This window comes from Lepidothrix coronata, unplaced genomic scaffold (genome assembly GCF_001604755.1).
Source record: "Lepidothrix coronata isolate B3197 unplaced genomic scaffold, Lepidothrix_coronata-1.0 Scaffold176, whole genome shotgun sequence".
Classification (NCBI taxonomy): Eukaryota; Metazoa; Chordata; class Aves; order Passeriformes; family Pipridae; genus Lepidothrix; species Lepidothrix coronata.
In genome coordinates this window covers 1,423,557-1,446,817 of record NW_016690356.1, presented here as the reverse complement: position 1 = coordinate 1,446,817, position 23,261 = coordinate 1,423,557, and the positions used below count along the sequence as shown (strand labels likewise).

At 44.9% G+C, this 23,261-nt stretch overlaps 2 protein-coding genes across 10 annotated transcripts in view; one reads left to right on the top strand and one right to left on the bottom strand.

The window, feature by feature from the left end:
- The first annotated feature begins 1,581 nt into the window (after positions 1-1,581).
- SLC24A1 (solute carrier family 24 member 1) lies at positions 1,582-15,925 on the top strand. Its single transcript, XM_017830242.1, has 9 exons — positions 1,582-3,656; positions 5,162-5,224; positions 5,707-5,815; positions 10,598-10,690; positions 12,310-12,410; positions 13,043-13,246; positions 13,617-13,706; positions 14,584-14,750; positions 15,401-15,925. The coding sequence occupies exons 1-9, from the start codon at positions 2,736-2,738 to the stop codon at positions 15,648-15,650; spliced, it is 1,998 nt and encodes a 665-aa protein (XP_017685731.1). The 5' UTR covers positions 1,582-2,735; the 3' UTR covers positions 15,651-15,925.
- A 647-nt stretch (positions 15,926-16,572) lies between these two features.
- DENND4A (DENN domain containing 4A) overlaps positions 16,573-23,261 on the bottom strand; it is a 50,637-nt gene continuing 43,948 nt past the window's right edge. For 6 of the 9 annotated variants that reach the window (XM_017830229.1, XM_017830232.1, XM_017830234.1 and 3 more), the window contains exons 28-33: positions 22,881-23,135; positions 22,293-22,410; positions 22,108-22,134; positions 21,463-21,625; positions 20,466-20,530; positions 16,573-20,268 (exon numbers count right to left, since the gene is read on the bottom strand). In XM_017830229.1, the coding sequence (XP_017685718.1) occupies positions 20,132-20,268; positions 20,466-20,530; positions 21,463-21,625; positions 22,108-22,134; positions 22,293-22,410; positions 22,881-23,135 (765 nt within the window). In that variant the 3' untranslated portion in view covers positions 16,573-20,131. The remainder of the gene's footprint in view (positions 20,269-20,465; positions 20,531-21,462; positions 21,626-22,107; positions 22,135-22,292; positions 22,411-22,880; positions 23,136-23,261) is intronic. The other 3 variants (XM_017830236.1, XM_017830237.1, XM_017830238.1) reach the window with 1 other exon arrangement.

Genomic DNA, 23,261 nt, shown 5'->3' with positions numbered 1-23,261 from the left:
ACTCCTGCCCTGGGCAGTGCCAGGGCTGGACAACCCTTTCAGTGAAGGATTTTTCCCTAATATCCAATCTAAACCTTCCCTGGCATAGCTTGAGGCCATTTCCCCTTCTCCTGTCCCTTGCTCCCTGGGAGCAGAGCCCGATCCCCCCCGGCTCCCCCCTCCTGTCAGGGGGTTGCAGAGCCAGAAGGTCCCCCCTGAGCCTCCTTTTCTCCAGGCTGAGCCCCCCCAGCTCCCTCAGCCCCTCCTGCTGCTCCAGACCCTTCCCCAGCTCCATTCCCTTCCCTGGATGCGCTCCAGCCCCTCAGTGTCTTTCTTGTCATGAGTGGCCCAAAATCAAACAACAATTTTCTAATTCCCCTGTGACAAATCTGATGATCAGGCTGTTGTGACCATTAAATCCCTGGCCAGGACTGTTGTCATTTCTTCCTCTGTGGAGCTGCACCATGTCCATGCCACAGAAGAGTCCTGGACACCATCCCAAGGTTGTTGTGCCGGTGAGGGGCTGCTGCCTCCCTCTGCATCAGTGCTCCTGGTGTGGCAGCTGAGTGATTTTTCCAGAAAGAAAAAAAGAGTTTTAACGCTCCCTCTGGCATTGCAAAGTAGACACACATTGTGGCAAAGGTGTGACCTGTCAGCTGTAGGAGATGCCTCAAAATGGAGCTCCAGGGCCTTGTTTAAGGGTGATTTACCCCCTGGAGCTGCCGTGAGGGTGATCCATGTCCATGGCTGGTGCTCCAATCCTGTAGTTTGTAACACAGATAATCACCTGCCCTCACACTGGGAATAACCTGGGGCAGCAGACAAAGGTATTGGCTTCGGAGATAGACCCAAATCTATACAATACTGCTTAATCCTCTTAGGGCCTGTGGGTATTAAATGGGATTGGCTGTCCCCCACTAAGGTGTCCTTCACACCTGACCCTCCCTTGCATTAGGGCTCTGCTGGCAGAGGAGACCTCCTGAAAATGGGATCATTTTCATCCGCCTCCCTCTGCAACAGCATCTCCCACCGGGCTGTTAAGTACCAAAGAAGCTTCCAGCACTACACCCAGCCCTTGGAACTCCTGTTCCTCCTGGACACGTCTTTGGAAGGTAGGCCGGGGAGGTTTATTTGATTGGTTTGGATCTTGCCTGGCTGAGGCAGGAGCTGAGAAAAGGAGTTTACCAGGAGTTAACTGTAAGAAAGCTGCTAAACTTAACAAGGCTAGAGAAACAAAGAGGCTGGTGGTCAGGAATTGTGAAAGGTTGGAGAGCTCTTAGAACTGACCCTAAGTATGTGCACATATCTGTGTCCTCCCTAGGCCATTCTTTTAACTCTCCTGTCTTTGTTAGGGAGAGTTATTTTATAATAATGTCCAATTTGTTATACCTATTATGCAGTTCTGCCACATGCATGTTTATGTTCCTTTTACATATGAAAAGCAAAGCTTATATCATCTATTTATCTAGGTACTCCCATGACCCTCTATTAGTGTTGCCTTAGTGATCCTCCCAGCTATTTAAATGAAGATAATAATGCCTGTCTTGCAAGAAATTTAGGCTGATTAATTCCCTGGGTGTTATGCAAGAGGGTAAGTGTGTGATAACTTGCATGAAGAGCTTATCTGAGAATGGTTTAGAAAACTATGATTCACATCCAGTTAAAGAATAATGTAACATTTCCACTATGGAGGAAAAATAATCCATGGAGAGTGATATTCTGAGGTAAAACATTAGAATATAGAACACTCCAGATGTGCCAAAGGGTAGATGCTGTCCAGCCCCAAATCCCTGTCTCCAGACTATCACAGCTGCAGGATCTGTCTCTCTGGCATCTACAATTCCTCTTCCTTTCTAAATGCTGCTCAAATAATTATGCAGGATATGCTAATTACCCCCTAATAAAAGGTATGATTACAATTCCACTTTGCCAGTTCTGAATTCTACAGAAAGGCTTGGAAAGATGTAGTCATAGAAACAAGTGGCTGCTCTGCACCCCCAGTTTTAGTAGAACCACAGAACCACGTTTTCCTCACACTGAGGGAAAAAACTCACCCTTGCTTGGCCGCTTTCCTGGGGAGTGAAAGGCTGGAAAGCCACGGACCAGCATTGCTGGGAATTCTCAAGCAGTTCCCATCCTCCTGCTGAGCTTATTTTGGTGAATAACTGGTTTAGAAGGAGGTTTTACCAGCTTGATCTTGCCTTCAGAGCATCAGCTGTAGCAATTAAAAGTCGGTTCCTTGACAGAAGCTGTATTCTCTCCTCCTGCAGAACTCTGACCCAGTTGTTAATATTACAGAATAGCAACTGCACTCCAGTGAAAACACAATCCTTAACATCTCCTGGATGTGGGCATTTGGTGGAATCAGAATTCAGCTTGGATTGGACTGTCTCAGCCAACTCCTCTCTATTAAGCCAAACCTTTGATTATTAATCAGCACAACTTACAGTCGTATATAAAAAAATAAACTAAACCCTGGATCTAGATCTGCCTTTACTCATTTAAGTCCATTTCTTCTTACTGAAAAATACAAGAGTGCCAGTGAAGTGTTGCTGCCCAAATGGTGGTAAGTTGCAGTACTTTATTTTTCACAGCAGATTCTCTTTTGCAGGATTCTGCATCTTGTGCTGTGCAGTTCCACTCCTGATGCTCAAGATCAGCTGGAAGCTCCAATGGTGGCTGTAAATTCGAATTGCTGACCAAGAGAAGTCTCCAGTGGCTGCTGGGCACAGCTCTGGATTCTGAACCTTCAGGAAATGCATTTGCCACGGAGGAGGCGGCTACGAAGGAACCGAATCCTTTTCTTTCTTGCCATGGTGTTGGTCCTCTCTCTCTACCAGCTCCAGTTCAGCCCCTCTGCCCTTCCAGCATCACACACAGCCCCCCAACGCACGGACCCTGTCAAAGTGACCTCCAGGGACCCCCCCAGCAACAAGACTGCTGGGAGAGGCAATGCCACAGCACCCAAAATAAGGCACTGTATATATGTGGATGCTGAGCCAGCTGTGCCCGTCACTACTCCAGTGGATACAACCCCACAGCAAGAAAATGCCAGTGAAAGCCACCCAGACAAAAAACCACCCTATGAGTCCAAAGGAGAATATCCCCAGGACCTGTTCAGTGTGGAAGAACGCAGGCAAGGGTGGGTTGTCCTTCACATCTTTGGCATGATGTATGTGTTTGTGGCCTTGGCCATAGTGTGTGATGAGTATTTTGTCCCCGCTTTGGGAGTGATCACAGAGAAGCTGCAGATCTCTGAAGATGTGGCTGGAGCCACCTTCATGGCAGCAGGTGGATCAGCACCAGAACTCTTCACCTCCCTCATAGGTGTCTTCATCTCACACAGCAATGTCGGCATCGGTACCATTGTGGGCTCAGCAGTGTTTAATATCCTCTTTGTCATTGGCACCTGTGCCCTCTTCTCCAGGGAGATACTCCACCTGACATGGTGGCCCTTATTTAGAGACATCTCATTCTACATTGTAGACTTACTGATGCTCATCCTGTTTTTCCTAGACAGTGTCATTGATTGGTGGGAAAGCCTCCTTTTACTGACTGCCTATGCCACATACGTATTCACCATGAAACAGAACGTGTACCTGGAGCAATGGGTGAAGCAGGAGCTGAACAAGAAGCTCAGTGCTGTGCAGGCAGCATCAGCAGAGCATGTGAGAAAGGTTGGTGTCCTTAGAGTTCAGAGGGCAAGTTGGAAATAATTTGTTCTAGTGTAAACCATAAAGAAAAACCACATCTCCTTCAAAAAGCACATATTCAAACCTCAGAACACAGGTACTGGTCAATAATTATGGTTCTAAAATGAGGGAAATGCAATCTGGAGAGAGATTCTAAGAAATTAGAGAACATCACTACCATGCAATTACTAAAGGTCTCAGTTGTGGTTGCTCAGCTGCTTTCAAAAACACGTGTGGGATTTTGCTTTCTTGGTTGTTGTAAAAGAGTTTCAAAAAGAACACTTGCAGGAACACATTCTTAGTCTGGGAACAAGATTGGACAACTCTGTGTTAAACAGGGGGAAAAGGCTTCTGCCCCAGCCTCTTGTGGCTGAGAGGTGTAGGAGGAAATTCTCTTTTTCCTCCATGCAGCCAGGTGGGACACTGGTGGTGTCACTTGTTACCTGATCTGCAGCACAGGAAGGGGTCTGGCAGCTTTAGCAACCACTGCCTGCTCTCCTGGTCAGCATTTGGCAACCAGATCCAAGTGCCCAAACCTAATTCCATGCCCTGACCCCAGCTGGGTGTGCTCAGGGGGATTCTGTGCTCAGGAGGTTTGTGGCTGTAACTCCAGATTTGAGACGTTCCCTCGGTGTCTTTTGAAGGAAGAGCTGACTGCTCACAAAAAGAGTATCTGAAGGTGTCCTCAGAGCCAACCACCCTTTCAGACTTGCAGCTCTGGGGAGGAAGGGTCTCCAGAACACTTGAGCTTTGCCAGCTTGAGTGTGCCAGCCCGCTCCTTCCTCCTCTGTCCCTTCTCAGCTCTCCCACAGCCCCTTTGTTCTCCTGACCTGTGCTACTGCAGCTGTTGAGCAGAGACCACCTGGTTTCAAACTCTCCTCTGGCATTGCAGGCTTTGCTGGTCAGTAGTGTGTCCCTGGCACTCAAACATGCTCTGCCTTCTGGTCCTGGCGCTCCACATCATTTAAGGGAAGGGAGGAAGGGGGGTGAGGGTGGTTGAAGTGGTGCAGAATCGAGAAACTGCTCCTCTTTCCTCCCCCTGGTCTGGTGTTCACCCAGTGCCCATGGCTGGGAGTCCTGACAGCTCCTGTGCTACATTCCAGGGGGGTACATGTCCAAGATCCTGCAGTGACACCCATCACTGTGGACATCAATCACCACAAATTGAATCCAACCCTGCACTTGGAGCTGACAGAAAACTCTCACTAATGCAGAGCAGCATGACAGAGCTGCTGGACCTATCCCTTGGGAGAAATAAATTACAGAAATTGTAAATGTTGGAAAGTAATGCTAATCACTGAAAAAAAATACCCCTTTGCACTTTCACTCTGCTGGAATCTGAGGAAGGCTCTTTCAGTAGCATCCATGCAAGTCATTGGTGTCAGCTGTCCCACCTCCTCACAGAGAGCAGCCTGAGGGATCATTAGATCCTAAAAAAGCAGATGAAGCAGCAGAAGGGATCAGTCATTTTCGTTCTTTGTTGCTTGTAGAAAAGCACTGGGGCAGCTGCAGATGATGGAACAAAGAAGCCACCAGATGTGAGGAAGCTGCAGGTAGGTCTAAGCAACTTCACAGGGATCTGAAGTCATTGCATTTTGAACCCCTCCCCATGTCAGGTCATGAATAAAAGTGTCAAATTCTGTGGCAAAAAACCTGGACAAAGTCTGTCTCATATCAGGCACAATGCTCACACCTTGTTAAGGGGACACCTGGCTCAGTCCTGTCCTCAAAGGGATTTTTATAAAAACCAGGAGACAGCTCAGGCTTCCCCAGTGGATTTGACCAGCAGAGTGCTATTCATCCTCTGCTTTGAACAGGCATACAGAAATTCAGAAAGTGATTTTCCTTACCTGATTTTGTGGCTAATTTTCCTCCTGGGCTCCCAGAGCAGAGGTTGGCAGGGTCAGTCCTCCCCCACAGCAAACACTGCACAGCTTATTCCTCCCCTGCTAGTTAAATTGCTGCCCCTTTGTCTGCCCACGGCTGGCCAGTGGAGGAGGGAACTGGAATTGACTGGGATTGTGCCTTTCCACAGCCTGGGCCAGCCCTGCAGCGGGGCAGCAGCTCGGCCTCCCTGCACAACTCCCAGATGCGCGGCACCATCTTCCAGCTCATGATCCACACCCTGGACCCCCTGGCAGAAGGTGAGTGGAGGGACTTGGGTTTGCTGCCCTGAGTGCAGAGTGGTTTAACTGGGAACACAGGCTGTGTGTGTCAGTGTTTTGGGGTCAGCAACTCACCCCTGGAACGCAGCTCTGCGTGTCACAGGCAGTGTCAGGAGCTCTGTGTTTCTTCTGATCCAGTGCTGGGAGGACAAACACCTCATGCTTTGGTCCTGCCACATCTGCTTTGCCTGTGCCAAGCTGGTCACTGCTGTGGTGGCAGCTGCTGCTGGGGTCCCTGAAAGTGGTGACAATCACTGCTGTCCCCCATCTCTGCTCTCTTTGACTGCAGCAAACATTAGTCACATCTTCCTTCATCTTCTTAACTCAGACCTCACCCCAGCCCTGAAACAGCAGCACAAAAAGAGGTTAAAACCCCTGAAGAATTATCATTTTGACAGTGATTAATATCCCAGCTGGGATTTAAATCACAAAACGAGCTCCAATTACGATGGTTAGGCCAATTCTATGTGGTTTAGACCAACACCAAGCACCTCTAAAAGCCCCCCTGCACTGCTGTGGTGCCATCACTGCCATGGCAAAGTGTGTTCCCAGCACAGTGCAGGCAATGGGCAGCTCCCCAGGGCCAGGGAAAGATCAGCTCAGGTCCAAGACTCTTTTAAACTGCCCAGGGTGCAGAGAAGCCTCATCTCCAGACAGAGACAGGGTCTTTGTACACAGACTTTTAACACGCTGCTTTGTATTAAACTTTAATCCAACTCCACTGTGGAGGTTCATTTTTCAAGTGAAAGGCATAAAAAAGGACTTTTTTAGATTTTCTTCCCTAGCTCAGCTCATGCCCCACCCCTCCACTGCCCTACTTGTTCTTAAGAGATTACCTGCTGTCCATTCAAAGAGAGAAGGAAGCTAAGCAGATCAACACCTCTCTCGTGGCTCTCACAGAGGTTACAAAAAGGACTCTCCAGATCAAAATCCCAGCTGCACAAACTGATCAAGGGAACAAAAGAGGTTAGGTGAGGACAGCAAGGCAGAGAAGTGTCTGCTTTGACAGTCTGGGGAAGGCACCCAAACCTGTTAGGCAGCCTAACAACTCATCACAGTTTGCCCTACTGCCCTCGCCTCCTCTTCCCCCAAGAGGTGTTATCAACAGCACCAGGATAATGCCAAAACCTTCCAAGAGGACATGCCATTGTCTTGAGCATCAGAAAGTGCCAGACTTGAGGGGCTGCTGCTGCTCAGAGACTCCCCCACAGCACCTTCTCATCCTTCCCACACCTCCAGATGTCTCTGTGCAGCATCTCCCACCCCAGGCCAGCAGACACTTGGCTTTCTGGTCCAGGCCAGTGCCCTGGGGAAACCCTGGGACCTCAGCAGGAGTTGCAAGATGAGGCCAAGGACAGTTCCAGCCAGTTCAGCCTGGAATAGGCTGCTGGGAGGTTTCCATGCAGTTGTAAAAGCCACTGTCCCTGCTAAAGAGGCTGCTATTCCAAGGACTATATTGAATAAACGGGATTGGAGGTGGGGGGCAGTTTCGATCTGCTCTGAAAGAGAACTTCCCTGCTCATTCCACAGAATCATTTAGGTTGTAAAAGCCTTCCATGAGTCCAACTGCTCCCCTGGCACTCCCCCACCCTGTTCTTAAATGCCACATCTACATATCTTTCAAATCCTCCAGGGCTGGGGAATCCACCACTGGCCTGACAGCCTGTGCCAGGGCTGGACAACCCTTTCCATGAAGAAATTTTTCCTGCTATCCAATCTAGACCTGCCCCAGCAGCCAGGCAGGGTGTGAGTTACTGTCTGTGCAGCAGCCACTAGATGGGAGTGTGAGCACGTGTACTTCAGTCTGATACAAAGGGATGCAAGGATGGGCTACAACAGTCTCTCCAGAAGGTTATTCTTTTTAATGAGGAATTTCTAGCAACTTTATGCTTTCACACACTTTCTCTGGAAGTGTGCAGAAGCAGAGCATGAGATCTTTTCAGGATTTTCCCCAATGACACCAGAGGGAACTGTGGGGGAATGAAAAGAAAAAGGATTTTGGAAATACTCAGGAACCCTCTCATTGCTGAACCTCCAGTCTTACCATCAGGTTATCCTTTAAAGTCCAGTCATGCAGGGAAGAAGGCAGAAGCTAACTTTTGTTTTTGAATGAAGAAAAAGGCTCCAGCAGCAGAGCTGCCTGTCCTCAGTATGCCCCAGTTAACAAGCTAATGGTTTTGGAAATTAGACCAGCCCAGAGCAGCAGGCAAGGTTGCAGGCCAGAGCCAAGTGAGTAGCTGAAGGCAGCTACAGTTTCTCCTTGTTTCGTTAGCATTCCATCACTTGTTAAGGAATCAAGATACAAAGGAGCAAAAGGAATAATGAGTTTGTTTTTTCATTTCCACTTTTAGACAGCAGAATCTCCAAATCCTTCAGGTTCATGCTAAATTGTTCCTGCTGATCGTGTTGTGAAAGCCAAAGACTGCATTAAACCCAAGAGCCAAATTCAGGGTAAAAGCTCAGCTGCCACCTGAAGTCCAGCCTGGGTGCTGTCGATCCATAGGACAGGAATCTTCCTGGATAGCATCTCAGAGCCCCTAAACACAGAGATGTCCTGTGTGATGGGCTCTCAGAGCTGGGGCCAGAGTTGCCAGCAGTGGATGCCCCAGGGGACTGAGGGCCCCTGCCCTGCACAGCTAATCCAGCACAGCAAGGACTGAGCTCAGGGACATCCTTCCTGCCTATGCTGACCTGCAGATCAGCCCATCTTAGAGCCAGCTCTGGCTCCAGCCTCAGTCCACACAGGAATTGTGTCAGAGGAATTAACACCTTTCCAGATGAGACTGATCTCCTGAGGACTGGAGAGGGGCCTGGGCCTAATCTGTTTGTGCTGACAGAGGGATGCTGAGGGCTCCACTCCCAGCCTGGGCCAGGGCAGGGAGCCAGGAGCTTCAATGTATATAATCTCCCTCAGGCTGAGCCTGACTGCCCTGACCTTGCTGACAGGAGCTTTTGCAGCAGCTTCAGGGACAAGCTGAACAGAAAGATGCATTGCCCAGTGCTTAGAGGGGATTGGGAGCAATGGGCCACCTCTGTGCTGCCCTGCACCCAGGGATGTCCCAGTGCATCAGCTCAGGGGGAAGGAAGCAAAATGCTTCCCATCCCCTCTGGTGAGCTTCAGGATTGACAAGGAGCATGGAAGAGTCAGGCTCTTGAGTCCCAGCCAGCCTTTCAAAGGAGAAAAAAAATCATCATTTTGATTAGATATAGGGAAGAAATTCCTCCCTGTGAGGGTGGGGAGGCCCTGGCACAGGTTGTCCAGAGCAGCTGTGGCTGCCCCATCCCTGGAAGTGTCTAAGGCCAGGTTGGCTGGGGCTTGGAGCAACCTGGGATAGTGGAAGGTGTCTGTGTTCATGGCAGAGGGTTAGAACAAGGTGATCTTAAGTTCCCTTCCAAACCAAATCATTCTGGGATTCTATCATCATTTCATCTCAGTCCAGTGCTCATTCCAAGGCTCAGTGGAAATTTCAGTTGGTGAAAAATATTTGTCAGACACTAACAGGAATCTCACCAGAATAGGACTTGTCCCCTGAGGTCTTAATGTCTGAGCTGGACCCAGTTATTGGACATACACCAGAATTTACTGATTTTTGTGAGGTTCAGCTCTGAATCTGATCTGCCCACACAGCTCATGGCCTCAGGCCTGCAATTTTTATTATATCAGTATCACAGTGATGTATAAAGTGGCAGGGCCCTGCCCTTGGGGCAGATGACAACAGCACGTTCTGGTTGTGTACTCAGCAGCACAGTGGATTAAATCAGTGTGATAAAACTTCCAGAGGAAATGAATTTACAGCCCTGCACACCAGCCAAGCAGAGCGTGGCCAGTTCCTTGTGGCTCCTGTCCGTGTGCAAACCCTGCAACCCTCAGCTGAGTTGTGGGGTGGGCAGCTCAACAGAGGGCACAGAGTAGAGAAGATGGGGCTTTTCTTTGAGCCTGTGTTTTGTCCCGTTTCAGTGAGAGTCAGCACTAAGAGATTTGAGCACAACACTGAATTATGGAGACACACACACAGTTTCACAGTTCACTGTAAGCCGGTAATAAAGCAGCTCAGCTGAGCAGAGCAGAACATGGTTCACAGTGGAAGAAGCCCCCAGCAATCCCAGAAATACAGCACTGGACCCTGCACTGCTGAAGATCATCTCCCACACAGCCTGGACACCAGGAATTTAGATCAGTGCCAGCACAGCAGAGCAGACACTTGTGTATACTTAGAGAAATCAATAATTTTCCAAGGAACTGGAACATAAAAGGTTTTTATTTTCCCTCACCATCAGGTCCCCAGGCTGCAGGCAGCACCCTAAGGCCTCTTCAACAGCCACATGGCAGGAGGGAGGTGTCAGTTTTAGTTTGCACATAATCTAGCCTGAAAAAAATCAATAGTCCCTTGGGAACAAGATGATATTGCACTAAAACTCCTCCTCTGTTCTTTCTGCATTTGCTTCCTATGAAGTACAGATACCCTTCTGCACTAATGACCTGGAAAGGATTTCTCTTCCTTCTAGTTCTCTTTAAAATATGATAGTATTAGTTACCTCTCAAATGGCTGGTGTAATTGCTCTAGCACTAACATTTAAACATGCCAGCCATGATCAACAGCAGCAGCCAAAACCTGGGGGCACAGGCACAACAGCTCACAGGTCAGTGCTGACTGCAGCCCATGGAAGAGGAAAGGGGCAAGAGCATGGGTGTGTAGGGGGGAGGTAAAGGGGGGTTCCACAGCTGACAGCTGCTGATGGACATGTCCTCCTCATCCACAGAAAAATTTAAAGACAGGGTTGACATCCTGAGCAACATGGCCAAGACCAAGGCCAAGGCAGAGACCTTGGATGGACAAGGCCCACAGCCAGAAGGTGAGTGCAAGAGCCATTTGCCTGGTTTTGCAGTGCCAGCCTTCACCTTCCCAGCACACAACACCCCAGGGCTGGCACAGAGACAGCGGGGTCTGACACAAGGTCTGTGTTATTGCTGCTCACAGGTGGCTGCTGTAACAGTGCAGCAGGAAATAGTGGATGTGTGTGGGCAGGAACAGCCATCCCAAAGGAGCCCTCAGTGAGACAGAGACAGGGCAGGGAGTGCTACAAGGATGTAGTGGAAGTGGCCATGGAATGGTGGAGAAGGGAAGTCAGGCCATTACAGGCAGCACTTGGGTGCTGCTGGCCTTTGGTAGACCCTTCAAACTAAGGTGTTTGTTAAAACAAAGGACCTTCAATTTAGCTTGGAAATTTGCCAGACTTGCAGAAGAGCATGGAAGGTTCCTGCAGAGGGAATCAGCTGCACTGACTGTTCCTATATCAGCCTAAGGGGCTGTGCATTCTTCCCTTGAATAGATTCACAGAATCATTTGGGTTGGAAGGGACCTTAAAGCTCATCCAGCTCCAACCCTTGCCCTGGGCAGGGACACCTTCCACTAGCTCAGGTCGCTCCAAGTTCATCCAACCTGGCCTTGGACACTTGCAGGGATGGGGCAGCCACAGCTTCTCTGGGCAACCTGTGCCAGGGCCTCCCCACCCTCACAGGGAAGAATTCCTTCCTGATATCCCCTCTGACCCTGACCTCTGGCGGTTCAGTACTTTTTGGGTTTTCTCTCTCACTGCTGACACACAGCCTGTCTGAGCTGGCTGTGCTACAACATGGGTTTGTGCTGCCTGGGAAGATGGAGATTTTGAAAAACAGGAAACTTTTGTGTGGAAGGTCCCAGCTCCACACAACACAGGGACCTCAGCATCTCACAACACTGGGCCTCACCTGAGTGAGCCTAAACTTGAGAAAAATACTGTTTAAAAAACAATTGCTTGTGTGTGTTACCAACATCTCATTGACTTCACCTGTGCTCTGTGTTGTCCTTGTTTCCACACTATTACACACGAAGGTTTCTGTGTTCCTCTTGGCTACACAGGAACAGCACAGAGGACATTGCAGTTGTTTCCTTGTACGTGTCAGCACTTTGCCATTTGCTTTTGAATCCCCACCAAATGATCAGGGATTAAAGTCTGGCAGCACATCCAAGTCATTTTTCAGAAGCCTTGAAGAAGCAGCTCCCTGGAGAATGCTCCCATGCTTCACTGGAAAAAAAAAACCAAAAACAAAATACAAAAAAAAACCCATAAAAGAAGCAAGGCTTAACATCCTTTCTGGCTTTTAAGGATGGTTTTAGTAAGATCTTCGGGATCCAGAAAGCAACAAGGAAATACTCATCAGCTGTAGATGAGGTAATTAGCATTTCCCTGTTGTTACACATGTCTCTTACAGCAGTTCTGGAGAGGAGGTCACAGGAACATCAAGGTCTTATTCTACTCCAGGAGGGTCAGATTCTGCCCAGATCACAACCACAGCAAACCTAGGCAGTCTGACAGGGTTTCACCTGAAATGCCACACGTTTTGGGAGGGAGGTCAGATTCTCCCTGCTGACCATGGGGAAGGTGAGCTCCTGACAATTAAACCCAGTGTTCCTTCTTATTGCTTTTTGCAGAAGAGGAAAAGAAGGTCCCAAGCACCATCCAGGTAACTCCTGCCCATGACTCTGAGCCCAGCAAAGCCACAGAGAAGGCAGATGCACCACAGGATGGACAGGTATTGAAATCAGGATCACAGGCAGTAAGTGCTCCCTCCAGGCCGACCTTCACATGTACTTCCCTTCTTCCCTCTCCAGAACTTTTGGGACAGGATCCAACTCATGTCACTGGCAGCTATATATAGACTGTGCAGTGATTTATTAATATTTGGCTGAAACATTTTGGCTTACAAACACAGATCAGGTCCAAAATATGATACCAACTGATCCTGTATAGTATTTTCCACTCCTCTGAGGCCAGGGGGGTACTCCAGGGCAAGGGAAGATCCCAGGATGTGCCTGTCCTGTGCTCCTCAGTGTGCAGTTCTGCTTTGCTCCCCAAATCCCTCCTTCCAGGTGATGTAATTTGGCTGTTCTGATGAGGAAAGGATTTTCAAGGACAGTTTGTGTCAAAACCTCATCTAAAAGGTAGTTCTAGTTAACAGATGCAATTTAGTTGACAATACACAGATGCTGGGGATACACAGGATGAGCCTGGATCCTGCCCACAGTAGTGAGATGGAGCCTGTGGGTGCCCCTAGCCCTGTTACAAATCTGAGCTCTGCCCAGGTGAGGCCAGGGGGAATAAATGCAGCTCCTTGCAGATGTGAAAACATATTGGCTTTTTGATTTTTTTTATCCTGATCTACAGCCCTCATCAAGCAGTGACAGCTCAGAAGACAGCAGCTCTGAGAGTGAGGAAGACAGTGATGAGGACAGCACAGATGATGATGATGAAAACGATGAGCCCTTATCTCTGCAATGGCCAGAAACAAGGAAAAAACAAGCCATTTACCTTTTCCTCTTTCCCATTGTCTTTCCTCTCTGGAGCACTCTGCCTGACGTCAGGAACCCTGTAAGAATCTGTCTTCTTTCTGCTACTGGAGTCATTAACTGAGCTATAGATTTCCTCTGGGCAAGAGTCCCCAGCTCCATTTTTCCATGTCTGGAGCCTTTGCATACTTGAAGGGCTGTTACTGCTGCAGGGGGTGGGACAGGAGGCCCAGCTGCAGTGGAACGTTGTACAGACTTAATTTAATAAACCACAAATTCTAGCAACTGCAGGTCACCTAATCGAGCTGAAAACCAGAAATACAAATAGAAACCAGGGTCCAAGTTAAAGCAAATCAACTGCAGGGAAGTGTTTCAGGTGAATGGTTTTCACTGGGGATTATTAACTTGCCTGAAACGTCTCTTTTTTTTCTTTCCAAACTTGATTTCAACAGGACTCAAAAAAATTCTTTGTCATCACGTTTTTTGGATCCATCCTCTGGATTGCTGTGTTCTCTTACCTCATGGTGTGGTGGGCTCACCAGGTGAGGGGTTTGTGTTCTCTCTGCAAATCACCAGTTCAGAGCTAGTAGATGGAGAGAGGCAACAGTGTCACTTGGCATTTTATCTCATGAATTACAGCTGCAGCCCATCACAACAGTAGAAACTTTGTTTTGTTAGAACTCAAAAGGGAATTTTCTATTTCCTTTTTTTTTTTTTTGATTTGACAAAGCTTCATTCTTTTCCAAGAGCTTCCAAGGGAGTTTGTGCATCAGTGAAAGGAAAGTGCAATGAAAGGAAAAGTACTGTCAAGATTTATCTTAATTCTGACTTTTCATTGATGAATGTTTCTGTGCAGAACATAATTATCCATTATCTAATTAAAATTCTAGGAAAATAAAGGGTCTGATTCTGGAAGCTGCTAAATGATCTCAACTCCCTCTGCCCTAATGTTCACCTGGTATTCTGGGAAATAATACTTCCATCTTGTAGAATCACTCCCCCCATTCTATATTTAGTGATATATTGCACATGTACAATATAGCTGATCATGCCATAAATCCAAGGACTGTCATTTCCAAAAGCCCTCAGATCTTGTATAGCTGATGTTAAATCTGGAGAGGGAAAAAGTGGACAACATCCAGCAGAGGTGGACTGAGGACAGCAGAGTTGTGCTGTGGCTGACTTGACCTTGCTCAGTGTTGGCATCACTGTGATCAGATTCCCTGCACTGCAGAGCAAATCCAGGATCAACAGACACTGTGAAATTTAACTTTCTAATCCTACAAAGCAGCAAAATGCTCCCATGTTTAGGGGATTCAGATTATTATAACTCCAGTATGGCACAAACCCCAAAACTGCACAGAGCAACTGTAGTCCCTGTTCCAGTGCTAACAGCTCTACCCAATTTGTGTTGATTAGGTTGGGGAAACAATTGGGATATCAGAGGAAATTATGGGTTTGACCATCCTGGCAGCAGGAACATCCATCCCTGACCTCATCACCAGTGTCATCGTGGCACGGAAAGGCTTGGGTGACATGGCTGTGTCCAGCTCTGTGGGCAGCAACATCTTTGATATCACTGTTGGGTGAGTACCAGTTCAGTGCTAAAACATGCATTTCTTCTGAAATACAAAGCTGGTTTTATTCCAAACATACCTATTAATTTAATTTTAGCTGTCTTTAAATGAAGGGCAGCTGGGCAACCAGGTCCTTTAAAAAAAAACAAACAAAAACCCAAGTCCAAACCAAACAACACCCAAACCCAGCCAGGAAAGACAAAGTGTTACAGCTCAGCCCACCATCTTCACCTAATTCTCAATCAACAGGAAATTACCATTTTTTCAAGACAAAAATTCAAGAAATCTTTGGTAAACATCAAAGATTTACAGGCAGGAATAAGATCTGGTCACTCAGAAACATGCAGCTCCTGTGCAGACAAGGGCAGGATCAGTGCCTGTATCTTCCATCATAGAGCATCAGGACATTTCTTTATTACAGCCCAAGACATTTAATTTATAGGTCCTTTCAGCCTCTTGGATTGCACTATGATAGTGGAAGCATTATCCAAATGCAATTTTGATACAAACAACATCTAGTTTAGATTTATGCTGAGCTACATTGAATGCAATCATGCATTTTTTTCCCCCTGTAAGACTTTGGAAAAATTGCTTAGTTATGATGCAGAAAATGAACTGCCTTAAAACATTTATTTCAATTACTTTTCCTTTACTTGCAGCTTGCCAGTTCCCTGGTTCCTTTTTTCTGTCTTCAATGGCCTCAGCCCCGTGGCAGTGAGCAGCAATGGTTTGTTTTGTGCAATTGTTCTCCTTTTCCTCATGCTCCTGTTTGTGATTATCTCCATCGCTGTCTGTAAGTGGAAAATGAACAAAATGCTGGGGCTCACCATGTTTGCTCTTTACTTTGTGTTTCTGATCATCAGTGTGATGTTAGAAGATAAGATAATATCCTGCCCAGTATCTGTATGATGGCTGGACACTTCAAGATGTGTGTGAGGATACAGCAGCATCAGAAGGGGTTTAAGGTAGCAAATGTTCTACTGAAAAAAAAGGAACCAGAATTCTAACAAACTTACTGAGAATAAAATACCTTTAACTTACTAAAAAATAAATAAATCTCAAGTGGTATGTCAGCCTCTGCTATTTTTCTTTAGGATCAGAACAGATACAGTATCAAATAGCACAATGTTTATGCACTCGTGGCAAAGGCTGATGTGATACAGATGCATTCAGTTTTCAGTTTGGCTGATCCCCTCAAGTTAATGGAGTTGATTTTCAGTACAAAATGTTTACCCATTACAGAAATTCTTCAGGAACACACTCTAAATTACGCAGTGGACTGCTCAAACTCTGAAATCAGTGAATTTTACTTCAGGGGGAAGAGAACCAGCCCCATATGGTCAGGCCTCTACACAACTGCTCTGCCTAAAGTCACCATGTGGCCTCACATGCTGCATCTCAGCAGTGAATTCTCTCAAACTGCACTAAGCTCCTTTTAAATCCGTACCTGATCTTGCAATACAGGCCCTAAAATTTAAATTAAGTGCAAAAACGTGATATCACCTGGATTTACATCTTGCCACTACAATGGATCTGGGGTTACAATAGCACATTACCACTGATCAAAACTAAAGCCAGGAATCAAATACTGCAACAAGAAGTTGAACTGCTGGGCGTTTGTTTTCATCCTGACACTAATCCCTGCTATTTACAGACTATTATATCCAGCACTAATTCCTGTTGTTTGCACTGTTTTCTGCACAGATATGATGAAAAAATGCCACTGACCTCAACAAACCTGGGAGGATTATTGTTAACACCTCACGAGAGCAAACAATGCAGTTAAGAGTTGCAGACATTTCTAATCCATCTAATAAAATGTTAATGAAAATAACCAGAAAGATTTTAACCTTTTTATTGACTCACTGTAAAACTTCTTTTTTTTTTTGGATGAGACAGAAAAAAAACTTAACATTGTGAACACTGACTTTGCTTATTTTAAAGGAACTACAAACCAAAGCAAACATCCAACATACTGGTTTTTGGTAAATAAAATTTAAACATTACATATTTACAAATCTACAACCATTCAATTAAAAAGTGCTGCTTGCAGACTAACAAAGTACCATTTTTAAATCCCAGTGAGATAATATCCAGAAATACCCCTCTCTATTATTACTGTTTGCATCTCCCATTTGTTACACAAAGATTCTGCATGCAGGAATTTTCTCTTTCTTGGGGTACAAATCATTCAATTTGCCAGTGGAAGTCAAATTCATCAGGCTGTAACTGTACCAACAGCAAACCCTCTCAAATGGGACACAGCAGTGTCAGAGAAACAGCACAATTCCTATTCACATTTCGGTATTTCATCTCCAATAATTATTCCAGTGGAACCATAAGTAAAGCAAAATATATATTGCACTGCAAATGTAAAACCTTTGTTTAAGGTTTCGGACATAAGCATTATTTAGTACACAAAAGGAGAAAATTCAGTTCATACAAAATTTTAAATTGAAAATATGTCTCAAATATTTTATTTATCCATCTTTGCAGTATTGGAAAATATAGTCAAATTGCTTTTCTAATAAAGGACAGTGAGATTTGAAAACTGTTTCAACACTGAATTGCATGATGCTTAAAAATTATCCACCTCGGGACCTACGTTTGGAACGTTATGACTCGAATGAGGAAAATTTCCCATTTATAGTATATTGTTATTCCAACTCTATTTTGATAAATTTCTACAGTGGACTGACTCGCAACAGACCTTATTAAACAATTCATTAAGTATAATGATGTCACTTGATGAGCCACTACATGATCTAGTAATTCAAAAGCACACCCCAGTGAACATCAGCAATGCTTCAGGAGTGCCACGCTGGGGATGCAGGAATATTGAAGGACTGCTGGAAGGCTGAGGGACAATCCTGTTCCTGGGGCAGCACCTACTGTCTGGTAACACTGCAGGACTGTGGACACCGGAATGAAGCGGCAAAAGTGCTGGGTTTCTAAGTCTGAAGGCAGCTGGAAGTACTTACAAGGAAGCTGGGACTGGGATGGATCACCTGCACCAACACACCTCGGCAGTGCCGTGTCCAGGGACGGACCGGGCTCGGCGCTTCCGCCACACCGGGACGGGGTGGGAAGCCTGGTCATAGCTCAGCCCCTCTGAGCACCACGGCAGCTCTGGAAAAAGCACTTGCTCTCTCTCCTTCATGGCCCGAAGGTCCCATAATACAGTGGCTGCCCCAGTGGTAAATGGCATGGGAAGCAGAACTGCAGGGAGCTGGGAACACGGGGATGAGCTTAAATACACAGCAACTACTGCAGGCGAGTTTTCCATGGTAATGCAGCATTCCCGCTGCACAGGGCAGAGCATCCATGCACACTAAGGGCTACTCACAGGGAATATGGTCAGAAATAGCCTGTTTTTTCACAACAGCTCAGAAGAACAAAGGGGGTGGGTGTGTTTACCATGTACCTGGGCGAGGAAGGGAGCTCCATGTCATGCACGAGGGACACTGTACAAGCGTGGCAGGACAAAGAGCATCACAAATGGTTAAAATAAATTAAATGTGAACAACGGTCTGAGGGTAGCATTGCCAGCTCCACCTCAGGGTGGGGGATACTTTCAAAAAGGTCAGCTACATAATTAGCAGCACGTTAGAGAAGAGGCATTACCCGATGGAAGTTGTATCCTGCATCTTGCAATTATCAACAGCACATTCCTGCAGCTCTGCATGTTTTAAACCCTTTCTCCTTAGGACACCATCTTCTTAGGACTTTACAGAGGTCTGGGAGGAGGTTACAGAGCTTCATAGCAGCATTACTTCTCATGTAAGCCTCTAAGGCTTGCTCTATTTCATTTAATAGAGTAAATGTGAGCTTTAAAGTTTAGCACTTTCTGCCTAACTAAATATTGCTGGTTTATTACGCTTGCAAACTAAAGATGTTTTTAAAAACACCTGCTGGTAGGCAGATTGCCATATAAAATCTAATGTAACAGCTGATATTTAGAAATATTCTAACAGTAACGACTAAAAGAAATTAGAATTGGAAAATGCATTAAGATTACTTAAAATAAAGCTATTTGTTAAAGCATGATTTAACTTGTTTAGGGTGTTTTATACAGTTCAATGTCTGCTTTCCCACCTCCACACAAGACTTCTGATATTTTCCCTGTAGCCTACCTTCTGGTGAGGAGTTGCTATGTGACTGAGAGCACAGAACATTTCTTTAAATGTCTAGAACAAGAAAACATGAGGCAAAAGCCATGACTCCACCACAAGGACTGACACAGCGCTTCTCTTCAGAGAAAAAAAGTTGCTTTGCCTGTGAAATAGAGACCAAACATTCCAAGTACATTTAACTATGCACAATATGCCCCAATAAGTTACATTCCCTATATATTCCCTGTAGCAGGTTTGCTGTCTGTACTTCAGTTAAGAGCTTTGGGTTAGCACTATGAATGTGTCATATTTAGTGTGTTTTAACACAACCACCGAGACTCCGAACGCTGCGGTTTGTGAGGAACCTGCTGCATTTGCTTTGTGTTCCATCTGGGATGAGGTCACACCAACAAATGCCGACAGCTGAGATGGGCTGATTCCATAACAATCTGTAGGACTCTTCAACAGGCTTTCCCTTTCCTGGGGAGTGGGGAGGGAAGGGAACACGAGAGGAAGAGGAGATTTCTACAGAAGTGTTTTACAGAGACATCAGTGTGTTCATTATTAGTAGAGTTTTACAGATTTTTACCATACCTTCCTTCTGATTGCTGTGGTAACACGTTTTCCAAGTGTGCATGAGAGAAATCCTGGATCTTAAGTACTGTCTAGGTGAAGGTTAACATTTTCTATTCTGCTTTAAAACCAATCACTCTTCAAAAAGTAACTGGACAAGTTACTATAAATAGCAGTGTACTGCAAAAAAAATAAGCACTGTATTGCTTATGCAGCAAGTCCATTTAAAATTCACTCCAGTAATTTAAAAAAATTAAAAAAATATCAACTTACTATAAACAATTTAAAATATGTATAATACAACTTTGTATGCTCTTCATAACATCATGAATATTCTATGTAAACAATAGATTCTGAAGAATTTCCTTCGCTCACATTAGTTTCAGTGCATTGTTTCTGTCCACCTGGTTTTTTTTTACTTTTTGTTTTAAGGGAGCTGTAATTTGCTGTCCCAAGTCAAAGAACTGATTTTGTTTAGAACCTTCCTTTCCACACACTGATCTGCAGAAAGGACAAGGGAACAGGGCAATAATAGTTGGCCCGTTTTCCTCTCTGTCCATCTCCACAACCGCAGACAGGCCCAATTTCCCGAGGCCTCCACGCACGCACGTCCTCCAACACTGAAGACTGAGATGTTCCTTGTGACTGAAGTGGTTATTTTACACAGGTACACGTCAGAGATATCACCTCTTTAGCCAGGAATATCTAAAGGTACGGTTCTCCAAAAATCTTTCTGCATTCCATCACTCCAGTGCTCGGGGGTCTATCACAATTATGAGTGTTCTTCACTTGATTAGCGGTCAGTCGGTCATAGGCCATTTTGTACTCTCTGTCAAAAGCATCTGCAGGGAGGGAAAAACAACTCCTAGTGCTCAGAAACACCCAAATGCCATGACAGCTGCATTTATCAGCAAAAAATAAAGTCCTTTTTATTTGGCACTTACCACAGAGTGGCACTCATCTAATTTTTTTTAAAAGCTGAACAACTAGTTTGCACACACTCATCATCTGTGCTCAGTTAATAATTGAAAAAACTCACCTATATCAATGTTATCTCTTCCCAGGGCAACAAGTGAAAGAAACAGTATTTCTCTGTAAAGGCTCCTGAAACGGTAAAAATAAAAAGTTAATTTCTATATTGCAACAATATACGACAAAACAATCTATATTAAAAATAGATTGAAGCACTTAAAAATAAAGTTATTTTTAAAAAGAGGCATTTTGAACATAATTCCTGGTTGCCACCTCCAAAATGTTGTCATTTCTGACCTCTGGGGAATGCCCTGGATTCCCCACATATGGAAATCACTCATGGGAGGTCCTTAAGGCAACCACTGTGGAAGTTGTACCAAGTACATGGAGAGAGAAAGATGCACTTAAGGCAAGTTCCAACCACATTCCCAAATTCCAATTTGCTTTTCTGCATTTCTGTATCAGCTTGAAAAAGCAAGCAGACAAGCAAATAAACACCCTGTCAGTGCTGCAGCTGTTGACAAGACTGTTCTATATCCCAGTATAAATCAGTAAATCCAGGGAACAGAAACTCACAGGAAATAATTTTCACTAATTCCACTGCTAATGGAAAAACCTTCCTAAATATGAAACCTAACCTCTTTTAGCTCTTCTGTTCTGTTCTCTACTGAAGACTTAAAACCCCAAATCTACCCTTAGACCCTAGAAATAAGGCTAGGGTTTTTATTTTAAAAAATCCATTAACATATAAATAACATTTGTTAATAAAATATACACATATACACACTCCCTATTGATTTCATTCTGAGGTAATAAAAAGAAGTGTCTGTGAAGGGGAGAGGGAAAGGAAAAAGCAACATTTTATGAAAAAATTGGAGAAACTAAGTTTGTGAAAGTTATCATGAAAAAAAAAGATTATTTACCAGACTGAGTGACAAATTTGAGAACACTGATGAAAAACAGTGCTTTTTTCATTGCAAAACACACTAAGGAAATGTAATTCACATTACAACAGCCTCATTGTTGCCAAATTCTCCTCCACACAGGCAGGCTGGTGCTCTCACCTCTGTCTTTTAATATGTGGCCACTTGTTCAGCCTCTCCAATATCTGACTCATCGGTCCATACACATCGTTCATCTTAATGCTCTTCACCATACTTCTCAAGAGCTCCTGGTTAAAGGAGTCATCATCCTTCTGCAACAACTGCACCATTGGGTACTTCTGGGCTGAAAAACATTAGAAATGCTGTAAGAATAAATAGAGTCTTCATGTAGGGAGCAGAAAGTTGTTAAAAAAAAAGGGTGGGAGGCTACAGAAGCTGTGAAAACATCGACATGTATGCAGTGAACAAAAACATCAAATCCAAAAGAATATCAGTGTAAAACACAGAAAGCACATAAGAAAACTCAACAGTTGCAATGGGTCATGAGCTGGTTTCAGGCAGATGATCCAACACTGGCAACAAAATTCTTAGTAAGCAAATTCTAGAAATAAGGCAATGAGCTAAGTGGATGAACTGAGTCACTGAAACGTATTCCCTCTTATTCCTCCCTTCCAATGAAGAAAAAGTCACTGGCAACACAGGTCAATGATTTGAAACAGAAATGCTGGCAAACTCAATCTGTTCAAGCAGTTTACTGCCCAACACAGAACCCTCCCAAAACAAGTCACACAAACTGAGAAGAGCAACACCAAACTGAACACTCACTCTCAAACAAAAGAGTGCGATTTTGACCTGCAAGACAAAAAGCAGTATATGATCAAAAAACAGTACTGTAGCGTGGGTGAACTATCCACAAAGACATCTTTTCTCAACACACAGGCTTCAGTTGCTCAAAACGAAAACTGTTCTTAGAAAAACACCACCAAAAAACCCACAAGAACAGAACTTACTCTGAGCATTCCACAAAATATACAGAGGCTGCCTCGGATCCTGATGCAATTTCATATTGTCCCAGAGCATCTGAATAAGAACATATTTACTGTCCTCTGACATACAGTTCCGTGGAATCTGAACAGGAGAATGCACACAAAAGTATTTTATTACAAAGTCATGACAAAGGACTTCTGTATTTAACACATACCTTCACATCTACAGGCCTCATGGTAAAAAGTTTTGCTATTAAAACTAGAGAAAGCTAAATCTGAATGGGATTCAGTGACACAGTATTTTGTGTATCTTCCTACAGTCCTCAAATCTGAAATTCCTCCTCCTTCTACTGCCTAACTACTCAAATAGCAATAAAACTAACTAGAAACTTATCCTCTTTGAAACTGAGGGTCACAAATTACAGTTTGACTTGCAGGAGTCAAACATGGACTGCTGAGGCCAAGATCCAGAGTTTCACAGATTTTCCTTCAGTTCACAAATTATTCACCAACTCAGGACTGGGCCCAGCATATTGTAAGACATTTCTAAGAGTTACTCTGTTACCTGATGATTTCCTATATGGGAAAACAAGCACTTCTCATATGTCATACCTTGGAGTTCTTGTTACAATGCTCAGAAGAAAGTATTAATCCTGGTAAGTTGCTGGGCAAGTCCAAGCGCCTGAAATACCAGACCAAATTCCAGAACACAATGGGATGATGATCTACAAAGTCTGCCACTGTTATTGCATGATCCCCTTCATTTTCAAGTAAGCTTTCAAGCTCTTTCCAGACCACTAGAGGACTGAGGTAAGGAACTGTTATAGGATCAGGACTAGGCAAGCGCCATTCCAGGCCCAAGGAATCCTGGAATAAAAGAGAAATAATGCCTTTAGTTCAAATGTAACTATCTTTACAAAGTCACATAAATGCTTTTGTTCCCTATGAGACACACCAACATCTAAAAGCTACAACTAACATTGGTTTAAATAA

Coding starts and splice junctions, on each gene's coding strand:
- SLC24A1 (XM_017830242.1), top strand. CDS start 2,736: ATGCATTTGCCACGGAGGAGGCGGCTACGAAGGAACCGAATCCTTTTC. Junction 13,247..13,616: donor TGCCTGACGTCAGGAACCCT/GTAAGAATCTGT, acceptor TGATTTCAACAG/GACTCAAAAAAATTCTTTGT. Junction 14,751..15,400: donor ATCTTTGATATCACTGTTGG/GTGAGTACCAGT, acceptor CTTTACTTGCAG/CTTGCCAGTTCCCTGGTTCC.